We start from the raw sequence: 14,363 nt of genomic DNA, 5'->3' as shown, positions 1-14,363 counted from the left end.
TTTTGAAGTGGATAACTTCAGCCCTTGTATAAGTTCAGGTCTACCCCATGGTAACATTTCTTTAGCTTTCAGTAAAATCTATAGATTTTCTTTTTTGTTGTTTTGTTAGTTTGGGCACAAAATGTTAAAGCTGGTATCTCCATAAAAAATACGAAAGTCTAAAAGAAAAGCTCTTGCAGCAATAACAACAAAAATGTTTCTAAAATGAATAATGATTTGGGGAAAATGCAGCAATGTGTATTTTAGAAAAGTTCAATTGTGCAATAGATGAGCTGAAATGGAAAGTTAATCTTCCACACAAAATAAAGACAAAGAAAATGGAATGTCGGCTCTAGGGACTCCATACAGCGTATAGCTGTTCATTTGTCACAAGTGAGAAAATGTTTAATCGGTTTTGAAATGATGTATTCTCTCTTTATTTATCGTGTTTAGTGACTTTAAGAGTGTCAGTATGTAAAGTGTTTATCCAAGGAATGGATTTCTGGCACATGGATAAAATGAAAAGTGAAATGTTTAGCTCGCAATAAGCATATGTTCCAAGATCTCTCTGAGTAAGTATCCTGAGATGAGAAGAAAGCACACAGGTCTGTGTTTATCTAGCTTACGCAGGCAGACAAGGAAGGCTCCAGCCTGGTATTAACACTGAAGTGACATGGAATGTCTTCACCAAACCCCAAACAATTACATCATTCCCTTAGCAATATTGATAAAGTGTAATAAAGAAGAACCTGGCACTTTCCAATTAGATCCTCATTGCTAAATACTTGAGAAACTGTGAAATACTTGACAAGTACAGTAAAACCCACTGTTTTGGGGGGAGGGGAAAGAAGTAAAACAGGAGAGGGAGAGGAGGAGGAGAGAAAGAGATGGTTCTTATATTTTAGGAGTCTACAACTTGGCGCCCCCCCCCTTTTTTTTTTTTTTTTTTCTTTCCAGATTACATCTTCTGTTCCAAGATGCATAGCTATATGCTCAATTGTCACAGCTGTATATAATATTTAAACAACTTTAAAATTTAGCATCTTTGAAAATTGGGAGATGCAGCACACTTTCCACCAAGCACAAATATGTTCTCTGTTTTCTGTATTTTCATTTACTTAGCTTTAAATATCTCTAATCTTTCAAGATGTGATTTTCTTTAAGCAGGGAGAAAAAATTAGAAGCACTATTGTTTCCAGGTATGCTTAATACAATTTTAGAATGAGATAGAGTTTGATCACAGTATCCAGAGCAAGCAGGAACCAAGATTGCATCAAAGTAACTGTGAAAAGTAATATGATAGCTGATGTCTTGTTTACCATGCTAGGATAAAAAGCAATAGCAACAGCAGCAATATAATCTTGCTGGCTTATAATCAGAAATGAGCTAGTTGCTCCTCTTCTTGCACTTCATTCCTGAAGAAGCAACAGCTAGACAACCTGACTAGAATTACCAGAAACAGCATTCAGTGAAGCTGAAGGTCCTAATTCTCTGCCTCGCTACCTCTATTCAGCTGAATAGCTATGAAGGAATAGCATGTAGCTTTATTACTTTCTTATAATACCTTACCCAGTATTGAGTTCTGATCTCCTTGGAAGGCTGCCAGATTAGGGTCTTTTTTTAGAAGAAAATAAATCCAAACTGTAACACTGATCTCTCTTCCACTGTAATAGTGAAGATGATCTTTTTCTTTTTCTTCCCCCCTACCTGCAATGATTCAACTCTTCTTGGAATAACACCTCAGGAATCATTCACAAATTGAACTGGAGATGTTTGGTTTAGACCTGAAACACAGTCAGATGATCTTCAATTCTTCCTGCTATCTCTGTCAAACAATGAAGCATGGGTTTCTAAATTCAGTGCAGTAGCACTGAAAATTCCTCAGTTAGTTTATTCATACTGCTGTCATCTAAGAGGCAATGTATGCTGAGAATCTCTTAAGAACACTACAGGTCCTTTTATTTCTAATATTTCAGATAGTATAACCCTGCTTGAAGTGCTGACATAGGTCACTAAGACGACAGTCCCATATAATGGTGGCTTGATTTGGGGTGAAACTGTTTTTCCTGCTGTGATGCCTGATGAGGGCTGGATAGATAGAAATGCCGCTCACTATCGTGGCTTTGTGTACATCACTGATTTTAACAAACTGAGAATTTAATCTGTTCTTTAGTAAATCTCAATGCATTATGAGAATATATATTTGTTTTATAAAAAGTCAAACAGAGGACTTTCTGCCTTCTGACATAAGTATCAACTGGGGAATTTAGGATGTGTGTGGCTGGATATGGAACACTCATCTTGCCATGTCAGGATATTTTTATTTGGCTTATTTTATAATTTGCTCCCATTACTTGCACATTCCAGTGATTTTTTTTTTTTTTTTTTTTTTTTTTTTTTTTAAGTGCTTCCTGAGTGCAGCCTCCCAGGCACCTCTTCTGTTTTCAGGACTTTTAATAATCCCTTTAACAATGTGTTGTTGCTTTCTTTGCTGTAGCAACAAATGACATTAATTTTGAAAAGAAATGTTTACCTTTAAATTCCCTGCAAAAAAAAGTACTCCTGACACAACAGTCTTCACAGACTTCCATTGGCTTCACTGAACATGAGACCTGGGGAGGAACAAAGCTTTACACCTGCTTATGAGCTGACAAGTTGATGACACTTAGAGAAATAGCAGACAGTATGGTACAATGGCACTGCTGAAAAGCAGCACCTAAAAATGTAGCACCTAAGTCTGGTAATCCTTTAAAACAGTATATGTTCCTCCTGCCTCCCTACCCTTCACACAATGGTTTGGATTGTTTCCAAATGTGAACTGTAAAGTTAAAGTGAAAATTGAGTTAATGATTGATATAAAGTGGTGAAAAGCTCAGAATGGAGAGAGGTATGTAGTTTAAAAAAAACTCAGCACAACACTTTTAACTGAAAGGCAAGAATATGCTGTTGGACTCCATCTTTCACTACTCTTTGGCCATTCGTCCTTTGTTGGTTCCTTTACTGTTAGGTCTCTTGTCTTGCTGTGTGGCTCCCAGCATGCAGACTTGAATTGCTCATGGTAATACATTTCAGACTGTAGGTATACATTAGTTGCATCAGCAAAAAGTAAATACTTGGTGAGCAAAGGAAATGTGTATAGAAGAAGCTTACAGACTGTTAAACAGATTGGATCATTCTAGTTTAGTATCCCGTCTCTGACAAAATATCAGGGCCTGTAAATATGCAGTAATGAAAACTTAGCCAGCAGCTTAGTTGTGATGTCAGAAAGTCTCTTCTGAAACATGGATAATTGATCTTTCCCTGAAAGATGAAGCTTTTGTCCTTTTCTGAAAATATTTGCCAAATGACTGCAAGTCCTTAAGCATTTGCATGACTGATTTTTGTCTATAAGAGGCTGATCTTTCCTTTTAAAGATGTTGGGCTGCTTGCTTAAAAAAAAAAAAAAAATCATTGGTTTTAAATTAGTTTGCATTTAATGGCATTCAGTGCTAGTATGAACAAATGGTAATACAACTTTAAACAGACTGGGGTACAATTCAGAGATCTAATAATCTGCAATGTAAACTCATCTTTATGCAATTTATTCTACAGTTTATGTAGAGGGCCTATTCTTAGATCTTACAGTAAAAGAATAAAGGATATTAGTTTAAGGTGCAAATACAGTTACACAGGTAAGTAGCCTTGACAACAATACAGTTAAGTAACACCCTGATAACAATATAGTTAAAATAACTGAAGTCTGATCATACCCAAAACCAATGCTATAGCATTAAATTCAAGATATAAAAAACCTAAAAGAAGAATCATGTAGCTAATAAAACTAATGAAAAAAATAGATAAATTAAAATATTTAAATGTGGCACATTGTTTTGACCTCCAGTTTATGTCCAGCAGGTGGTTTCACTGACCTCAAAAATTCAAGATATTCCTCTTGAGATGTTGTAGCTGAAGTAAAATGCTTGTGTGCATGTGTGTGATGATTAGCTTCAGTGACTCTCCATTGTGCATCAGCTTCTGATTATGTTCAGTAGGTTTTTTCTTCCATCATATTGTCTACCTGAGCTGTTTAGATTGTTTCCTAAGAACTTCACAGTATAGTGTTCGCATTTGCAATGACTGTGACTTAAATGTGGAAAACACTTCTGCTTTTTTTTATGTTGACTTGCCACTACAGTTGTTGCTTTCTTCCTTGCTGTATTTTAAGTTTTACTTTAAAGATTATTCTATTATATTGCTGTTGTCATGTATATGCAAATAGAAAAGCAGAACGTCAGGGATGTGGTTTAATTAGGTCACAATTGCGTTAACTCATCTGGGAACTATCCAGTAATAACTCATACAATATAGGTCATTCCTTCTGTAATAATTTCCAGCTGATGGAAGGCTGCCATCAGCCCCTCCACAGTATAGGGCTTGCCTCAGCCTATTGCTGAAACCCCACTGTGCTTCTCATATATGGAGATTAAGTGACTAGGAAAAAAAGTGTTGCCTCTTTACTCTTCTTCGGTTTGTTCCTTGGCCTTGTTGCCTTGTTTCTTGTCTTCCTTAACAAGCTAGATTCAGAAACAGCTTTAGTGAGCCAGATGCCTTCTGCACTGTGTCTTAAATGAATACTTCTCATGGAATAACTTGCACTCCCTTCTTTTTTCAACTGCTGCCTGAAAGATGGTTCTACCTTAATCAGACTGTTGAGGAGATAAGAGTTCCTTCTCCACCCCAAAGGAAACAACTAGGGCAATGGTCACCCCAGACCAGAAACACCATGAAGCCTTCACATAATCCTTGGAAGGGATGGGAACAGCTCCTCCAGACATGAAAGAATGTTCTTGGGCCAAAGGACTATGGTTTGTTTAGCTTTGCTTAGATGTATGAATATTGGTGATTCGCATATCCAGAGTGATATGGTTACATATTACAGTCTTCCCATCAATTCCAATGGCTGCCACCTTGTCATTTAAACTTGATCCTTATAGAAAATGCTACACATTTTTCTCTACTCACCTAAACAAAGATACTGTCGCTACTATGAAGAGAATGTATTGGGATAAGTCAAGAGTTCAGTCATATATGCCTAACGTTTGAAAAATGCACATAAAGACTTTTTCAATCTGACACTTCAACCCAAATTTTGAAGTCTTTCAATTTGCTTTCATGTGATTTTGTTGTAATTGACTCTAAGAATATGAAAGCCCCTGTGAATATTCCTGTCTTCTCCAAAGGCTGGATTTCTTCCATTCATAGTTGTGCTGGCTTTTGATGATATTGGGGAATCCTGTGTTCATGCTTGTTAAGGAGAGAGCTCTTGTACATTGAATTAAGAACACCCTTCAGAGCAACCTTGAAGGGTTAAGATTAAACTGCATCACAGAACATTTAAAATGCTAGGAGGTTCTATAATACCCAAGTATTTCAGAGCATTTTTATTGTATAATTTTCAAAGAATAGAAACTGTAACCTAAGTTTGATTTGAGCACCAAAATAGAAGAGCATATTACAATACTCCCAATCAGACCTGTAGATTCATTTCACGTGTTATTTTTAGAGTGTGTTTTTGTAGATGCACATGTATAAAATTTAATCTATGCTGGATTATATTCTTAGAGTGTGGGTTAATGTTTATATGTACATGAAATCTGGTAAAGCATCTGTGTGGTTTCTGTATAGTTATCAAAATAATCAGCTCTAGGTTTAAGGCAAATTACTTCTTCATTTGTTAGATAACTCTGACCTTGAGCCTGCATGAATTTCAGTTATAAAAGTGAGCCATACCATGGGAGCAGGCAGATTGCAAGGCTGAGGTTGACATCAATAAATTGAAAAAACATAATAAAACTTTTAACACAATAGCATTAAATAGTACAATTAATAGTAGTATTAATAGTAATATAGTACTGTTAATAGTACACAATGGTTACACTACCTTCATATGTAATTATAACCTCTTTAAGTAATGGTGATTGCTCAGAAGACCTCCACTGCACTAGACAGTGAAGATGAGGTGTGTTAATAGAAACATCTGGAGACAAGTTGGGATTTAACATGAGGCATTTAGCTGTTTCTTACAGCACTGGGGCTAGCAGCTTGTGTCAGATCACCATTGAAATTCATTCTACCACTGTATTCTGTGTCTACTGGCACCTTATTATTTCTTCAAGTTCAACTGGCCAAGGCTTATTTAATATGTTTGAAGCTCATATGTTAGTCTTTTTAAGAGAAAAAAATAGTTTTCTTTTGGATATGTTACTGGGCCTGACTTTCCCATGCACACAATTACATTATGTTGTTTTACACATGCTCATATTGTATATGCCCAGTTTAGCACAGAGCTATCCATGTGTCTACATAACAGCTTAGCTGGCCTGCATGGGCATGATATCCACACTAACATAAAATTAAAAGCATTAAACTATGAGAAAGAGAACCTACATGTTCATGCAAAGTCTGCAGATTACGGTGGATTGCAGCTAACACCAATGCATCCAGTGAACTGCAAATACCTCAAGCCGAGGTTTTGAGAGAAAGTTTGAACCTGTTTAAAATGGTCATTTTACAATGACAGGAGAAAGCACATGCAAATTAAAAATGCATTAGAAGAGTCATGCTAAAATATGTTTGCTTTTTTCTCTGAGTGGCCTGTTAGAATACAATTGTCAGAGACAAAAAAGGAGCCAAGGTTAGCTCTGTTTCCAATGTATTATCTCAATTCATATTTTAATCTGAATAATATTCTTGAACAGAGACATAACCTTTAAATATGCATAACAGAATTTGGGTTCACATAAACCCCAATTACTGGGTGAGCTGTGGCTGACGAATACTTTGTACATGACATAGTGAAGGTAGCAAAAATACCTCTAACCTACATTTCCTGACCTTTGAGGCTGGAGGCTGACTCAGTCTGTGCAGAATGGCTTTTTAAACACTGTATTTTTTTGTCATCAGAAAAGTTCTGTCTGCCAAGATAGGTCCATCCTGCTTGTGACATAATTTTGTGCCTAATCCTATGCCACATCGGATTAAAAATGGCATTGTTACATCAGCAGAACATTTGCTTTCATCAGGGAAATGCAAAAAAACCCCAAACCAAACCAAAACCAAGCATATAGAGGGACCAGGTTGTAGCCTAGTGTTTTAGAGAAGAATGAGAATAAAAATAGGAAGAAAAAAAAACAGAGAAGGAAAATCTTGAAGAATACTTTTAAGATGTAGTGATAACTGTGATCTCTGATAACCTAATGTTTCCAGAAGATACAAGCAACAAGAAGTGATTTGGCAAATTTATTCATCATGCCCAACTGATACATCTTAATCTGGACCTGATAATTTCTAAAATAAACAGATTGTGAAGATCTCAGTGCTCAAATTCACCTTCCAACAAAACTATAACTTAAATTAGTTATGGCCATATTATTTTGCTACTTTGCTACCCCTTTTATGAGGGACTTTGTTCCTGAAAGACAGGACTAAAGAAATACCCACCCATTGAATGATGGAAATAAGAGAGCCTGGAATAACAGTTTGAACTGAGGTTGAAATGGCAATCTGATATGTGAATGTTGTTTTCATTGCTAACTCCATGAGTTCATCAGTCCTCTAAAAATTGTAGTTTTCCTAAAATATTTGTTTCAAGTGCAAGGTTATATTCATAACACCCATTGAATTTAACATTCTGTCACAGCTCTGCTTCAGTTACTGGGTCTGCTGCCTTCAGTGTATGGCATGAAGTATAAATAAGTTGTGCATTTGTGTTATTAATCAATGTGCACAACTGATAATATTGATCATTGTTGATTAATATTAAAGTTGTAAATAATTTCCTGGGGCAGGGGTCAAAATTCTCATGAACAAGGCAGACTGGCCTGTTGAAACATAATTTCCTGTTCTTAACATTGGATGCTTTTTGCTGGGCTTTTGCTGTGGGAAAAAATGGTACCTCAAAGGTAGAGGGATGTTTTTTGTTGTTGTTGAAGCTGTTAATTTTCATCTAGTTGGAGCAATAAAACACTTTTCTCTTTAATATGAATTTGTAGGAGGCAAGGGAATAAAGATGAGGGAGATGACTTAGGATTCAAAACATTGCAAATGTTTGGCAGGTTTTTTTTAGAGGAAAGGAAAAATCTCTTGAGACCTTTGTTTTCTAAGGAACAATATTACAAAATCCATAGTTACACAATATAAATTGGCAAATGAAAGAAGAGATTAATGATTCTGGCAGCTGATTTAAGCTGGCATATTATCTCAACTTTCTTTTAATATAAGAAAGAAACTTTTATTCCTTTAAAAAAAAAAAAAAAGGACCCCAAGAAATTTCTTGCCAACATTTAAGTACTAGATATTTTGAATGAACCTATGTTTATTTTTATATTTTCTCACTTCTACTTATGCAGGACAAGGGACAGCACTGAGGAGAGGCAATGATAATTTAAAAAAAAAAAAAAAAGGTGAAGAAAGTGATGTAAAGTTATAGTGCAGAGAGGACCCTCAACAAAATATGTCAATGGAAAATAAGAGGCTTCTTAGGATGCTGTGCATATTAAGCTTCCTCACAGCCTTGTGCTATCTTGATAACCAGGATGCTGGTTCTGTTTCATTTTATATAATTCTGTGTGACTTTGCTGAACTGCTTGGTATTCTGTCTTAAGACTAACTCTTGCTAATGCTTTCAGATGTTGAAAACACAAAGAAAATATGTACAAAGCCTTTTCCTCTTTATAAAACAAAACAAGAATAAATATGAGAATTCATGTGATTAGCCTTTCCAGGAAGCGAGTACTGTTACCTATATACTGCACTCATCTTCCCTATGTAATCATAAATTCAGGGTCAACACTTTGAACAGGCTTATATGCCTGCCAACTCAGTTTAGCTTTAAATATAACTTATGTCAGATTTAAAGTAGTAATAGGCACATGTAGTCTTTTTCCCCCTTTTTATCTTCTTTCTTTTGGTAGACTATGCTTAGTTCTAAATTTTACTTGTGACTTTAATCAAACTACAATGTACCTTAGCAGCTCCTGCCTGACTCAGAACTGCTTCTGAAACACAACTGCTTCACAAAACTAACACAGTACCACCACTAAGACTACCTGCTCTTAATCTCAAATGTACATAAATGATACTTAACCATTTATAAAGCCAAACCCAAGTAGTCAAGAATGTCCAGGTTTGAACTTCAACCAAATATGTAATCTGTCAAACAGTACAGAATTTCTCTTGCAGAATTGTAGAAATGTTTTTTTTTTCTACATTTAAATCCACATTTAAACAAATCTTTACTCTTGCAGGTGATTTAGTCTGCTGTGTGGGGAAACCAGATGTGTGTGTGTTTGTGCGTGTGTTCACCATTTCTTAGAAAGGTCAGCCAGGGCATTTCTGTACCTGTGGTTACTTTGCTATTTATTTGGCCATGGAAGCCTGATCAAATGATGCTGAGATGAAACTCCTGCTGTCCATTGCTTAGTATTGTTGATTTGTCTCCTTATTGCTTTTTTTCCTTCTTCTTTTTTTTTTTTTTAGCAAAAGAAGTGTTTTTGCAGTTGCCAGCTTCTCTCTCTCCTCTCCCTTTCCTTCTGCTTGACCTACTGCATACATTCACATACGTACATGCATGCATACAAACATATGTTGTACATGTAAACTGGCCAATGCATTGCACACAGCAGACTTGAATCTGAATCATTGTCTGCAACTGCTTGCTAACTGGCTTCAGGATGGAATGGAAAAAAACTGAAAAATCCATAGCTGCTCTTAAAATATTCCTAATGGATTAGATCTATTAGCTAGAAATGCTGTCAATGAGCCATTTGCAATGTGAATGGCTTCTTTTCTTTCTCATATGATTAAATTTGGTTTGGCTGTTAGTGCATCCATTCCTTCCTTCCCTCCAAATAGAAAAATCATTTACATAGTCTCATAGTTGTACACAAGGGAGCAGACAGAAAGGTCCAGTGATTCATTCATCAAATTTCCACATTTGAGTAAGCAGTGAGTTCAGTCATCTCAGACTGCAGTGATTTTTTCTGAATTACACAAACACTTGAACCAAGGAAATTAGAAGATGAGAAAAGGAGAAAAGGAACTAACCATCTTTCTTGATCTTATTTCCTTCCTTAATTATCAGGGATGAGCAACTCTTCCATTGTTTTGAGAGAGTTACTGTTATTTAATTCTCCTTCAGGGCCAGCAAGAGGGATATGAAATGCAGTCTGAAATCTGTTTAAAGAATTCTGGCTTTTGCCATGTCAGGATAAGACAGCAGTGTGAACGTCACTGCCTTATTCTTAATCATGCTTGAAAAGTCAGGCTGTTTGAAGCAAAGCCAGTGACCTCCTTTACCTCTTTTAATCCCTGAAAATAACTCGTATGCCCTTCCTTCCATCTTCCATGACTGCTATCTCTTCTCTAATGCACATTCTTTCCTTTTAAGACATTCACTAAGAGTACGGAAAAGAAAGAACCTTTTCACTTGAGAAATGGACGCTAAACAAGCTTTGCAATACCTGTTTGGTAATAAATGTTTCATTTTGCAGATAGGTGAAATGAAATCCAGAGAGGTCAGATGAGTTTCCCGAGGTTTTATGATGCAGAAATTAATTTGGGTATAGGAACAAAAGCTTTCTGAACTTTAGTCCCTTATTTGATTCAAAATGTCTGTGTGCCTGCACATATAGTCAGGAACAGTATCAATGGTATTTGCAGATGTTTTGTTTCAAAATCTGCTGAAGGATCAACAGGAAAATTTGAATGGGCTGCCCCACCAAAAAGCACTAGAGAAAAGGTATTTGCTGCCTGGCTGAAGTCTGAAAGGATGCTATCTAGTCTTGAGGTTATGGCGATGTCATCCAAATTTCTCTTTGTATTTAAAATGCGTGTCCCCTCCTGAAATCAGCTTTGAGATATGCCTAGTTTGACATATGTAAACATTTCCAAATCAGATATTTAAAGAGCGTGGTAATATAGAGGATTTATTGCTGTGCATGTTTTATTATTTGATGGATTTGGATTCACTTTATTTGCTTTGTCTTTCATGTGTGAATTCTGCCACTTTGTCTTGTACTACAAAAATGACAGCATCAAATGTATAGCAGGCAGGTTTCCATATGTCTTCTGTATGTCCTCTAAGAGACTAAACTGCTAAATAAGGGTAGACCTCTCTGCCTGGAAAATATATAGTAACTGTCTTGACTGTTTGATGTAGAAAAAATATTTGATTCATGGAGACTTGTGCCCCGAAATCTTACTGTGATGCAGCTGATACATGTTGTTAGGGGGCATTAGAAAGGTGTGATGTATTAACAATGACAACCTGCTACGCTGCTGCTGTTTCACATTTCACAAACAGCTTATTTCCTTTACCTCCCAAAGTAACTGCTAGGGAGGCAAGCGACCTGGCTGAGCATTTCTCTTCTCTCTATAAACCAAGAAATTAAGTTATAGCTGTTAGACACATCTGTATGCATGTGTAAGGTTGTAATGGTTATACAAATGGTCCTCAGGGAGATTTTCAGTCACCGGAGAAAAAAACATTGGGTATTTCCTTCTTCTCCCAGAGGACAGTTGGAATAATTGAAGAGTGATGGAAGCCTTTGTGTTTCCAATAAATGTTAGTGTTGTTTATCATTTTTTTTGGAGCATTCTCCTGTACAGTCTGAATTTAATTTTTTCTTGGCTTCCTGTTTCCTGAGATGTTTTCCTGTGAGGGAATTCTAGCTCGTTACCTCAAATTTAAAAGCATTGCTTAGGGTGGCCATGCACTGTCAAATTCTTTTCACATTATTGTCATTTGCAGAATGGTTTGAAGACACGTTTCTCAGAACAAGGCTTCTTATTTGAACTTCTGATCTTTCTATGTTCTGTAAATCATTAATGGCCTTCGTTCAAAGAGCTTCCTTAAAAATAAGCCATTGACTCAGCTGATGCCTCCAGATTTCTCTCTTGTCCTGTATTCCTCATGTTCTTTCAAAAATGTAGCCAGTTCATTCTGAAAAATCAAATAAGCCTTTTATATGACTTCCTCACAGCTCTAGAACTGTAAGTCTGGGGGAAGGGGCTGGGAGGAAAACCAAAAGACCTCCCTCATATGTTTGCAGTCTTGCAAAAAGTTGAAAATATGTGAAAGTAGGCAAAAAAAATTAAAATATAGTGCACCTGACTGACGAATGTCAGAGATATTCTTTTTGAGGGATTCTGTGGGACCACATGATAGATGATAAATATTTTCCCCAGTATGAAACTGTGGGAAAAATGTAAATAGGTAAGTAAAATGGAATATTTTAGTTTAATCAGTAGTATCACTTATCTATAAATCATTTGAAAAAAACACAACAAAACCCAGCCACAGAAAAGACATTCTATTTATTAACCAAGCGCTGACTTACAGAACAGAGTGCCATGGTAGGCTGAGAGAGCTGAAGAAATGGTACACTCCGGTAAGGTGGCATTTGAGTACCAATGCAATGGCTTAAGAAGTGAGGGTAACTTTGTCTTTTATATTTTTCTGTGCTGCATCTTTGTCACTCAACAGCTTCATTTTGCTTCAGCAGATGGAAAAATTAATTACAAATTAAGAGGAAAAGTGTGTAGAATTTGATTGGTAAACTGATGTTAAACTTTTAAGCTCTAGGCTTTTTTATTCAGAAATAGGATAATTTATGTAGACAGACATTTTTCATGTTGGGCAGAACAACTGGAGTATTGAGGTTTGAGAACTAGGACAAACGGTTTCACAGAGACTGTGAGATTGACCTTTCAGAATGGTTGAATCTTTGTATACTATTGTCACCATTAAAAACTTTAAATTATAACAACTATCAGAGCACTTTATTTCCAATTACAGTAGTCCATGAATGAAGATGCAACTTCTGTGACTAAAATGACATTTCCATCCATTTAACTGGAATTGCATTTTTCCTCGTAATTAAAGTGATTAAAACTGTAATGTGTGTTTCATAGAAAATTATCATAGGACTTGATGAGTAGTAACAGATCAGTGAGCAAAGCATCTACAATTATATTTCAAGAGACAGCTTTCCATAGAATCCTTCAGAAAATAACCAGTTCTCCAGAAGCTTCCCTGTTGAGCTTCAGATGAGACAGAAGTTCTTAAAAGCCCCAGTATTTACAAAACACTAAGTCAAAAAATAAAATAGAATAATAATCAAGAAATTAGTTTTTGAAATAATTCTTCTGTAGCTTCCTATAACATTCCTACATATTTTAAAATTTGAAATAAAATAGAAGCAGTTCAAACTCAGAAATGTGTTAAATTTAATTGCAGCCACAGTCCTCACTCACTATTGGAAATATGACCTTTGCATTTCAACAGCAGTTCTTACTTGAGGTATAGCTTTTGTGTTTAATATGCAACTTTACTTTTGCTGAGCTCGGAAGGTGTTGTCGGATCATTCTGGTAGAGACATGATGGGCACCTCTTTTCTAGCACAGTTGCTCCTGGCCCATTTTTCTGTTGCATCATTTCTTGTTTAGTACACAGCAGGTTTGAGTTTTAACATTTCTGTGTAAGCTTCAACCTAAGCTATCTACCCTATTGTGTCATAGTATAGATCTAACAGAACTTGAAGAACTTTGTTTACAGTCTTTTATAGGCTTTGACTCTGTGTTGTGAAAACAGCTTTAAACACAACAGAAAAGCAGTATATGGGCAGGTGTGGATGTCTGGATTTGCAGGGCTGTGTACACTGCGTTCATTTTAGCTTTTGAAGTAGAAAATTCTTTGGTCAAAAACAGAACCTATGATAAGTGCCAGATCCCAACTTTGCTGAAGAATCATATTGTCTATCTATCTGTATATGAAGAGCTCAGAACTGTTATGTTTTTATAGTTTTTTATTTTAGATCTGCTACAAAGAATAATTAAATACTGTGCCAGTGCTAAGTAAGAAAAAAAAAATAATTGCATTAGTGGGTACTGAAACATTTGCCGTTTTTGCTTTCTTTGACAGCTTTTTGGAAACTGCAGCCTATTTCTGTATGAAACCAAAAATGGGAGAGAAAGAGGTGTCCCCACATTCTTTCTTCAGTATTTGGCATGAATTCAGTTCTGACTTCAAAGACTTCTGGAAGAAGGAAAACAAACTTATTCTTCAAGAAAGGTACATTTGTTTGTTCAAAGGCTTTTCTCAGAGAATGTTATTGGGAGCAATCGCACAGAAATCAGTCAGCCTCACTTCATTAGCACACAACCTATTGAATGCCTTTTGGAGTTTTCTCAGTCTTTTTTTTTTTTTTTTTTTTTTTTTTTATTTAACAGATTCCCCACCACTACCCCAGCCCCATCATTGTAATTTTTGAATGGGACGTTAATATCAATTTGTGCTAAATTTTTCATGTCCATTACCTGAACAACATTTTTGGCAGAGCATGTAA

General features: G+C 36.0%; 1 protein-coding gene across 1 annotated transcript in view; it reads left to right on the top strand.

The window, feature by feature from the left end:
- Nucleotides 1-14,363, top strand: part of FMN2 (formin 2) — a 162,012-nt gene that overhangs the window by 131,418 nt on the left and 16,231 nt on the right. The window contains exon 16 of the mRNA XM_010562944.1: nucleotides 13,940-14,089. Within this exon, the coding sequence (XP_010561246.1) occupies nucleotides 13,940-14,089 (150 nt within the window). The remainder of the gene's footprint in view (nucleotides 1-13,939; nucleotides 14,090-14,363) is intronic.

The sequence above is a fragment of the Haliaeetus leucocephalus genome, unplaced genomic scaffold, assembly GCF_000737465.1.
Source record: "Haliaeetus leucocephalus isolate CR32 unplaced genomic scaffold, Haliaeetus_leucocephalus-4.0 Scaffold162, whole genome shotgun sequence".
Lineage (NCBI taxonomy): Eukaryota > Metazoa > Chordata > Aves > Accipitriformes > Accipitridae > Haliaeetus > Haliaeetus leucocephalus.
The sequence above is the reverse complement of the archived record's forward strand: the minus strand, read 5'-3'. Positions and strand labels throughout refer to the sequence as shown.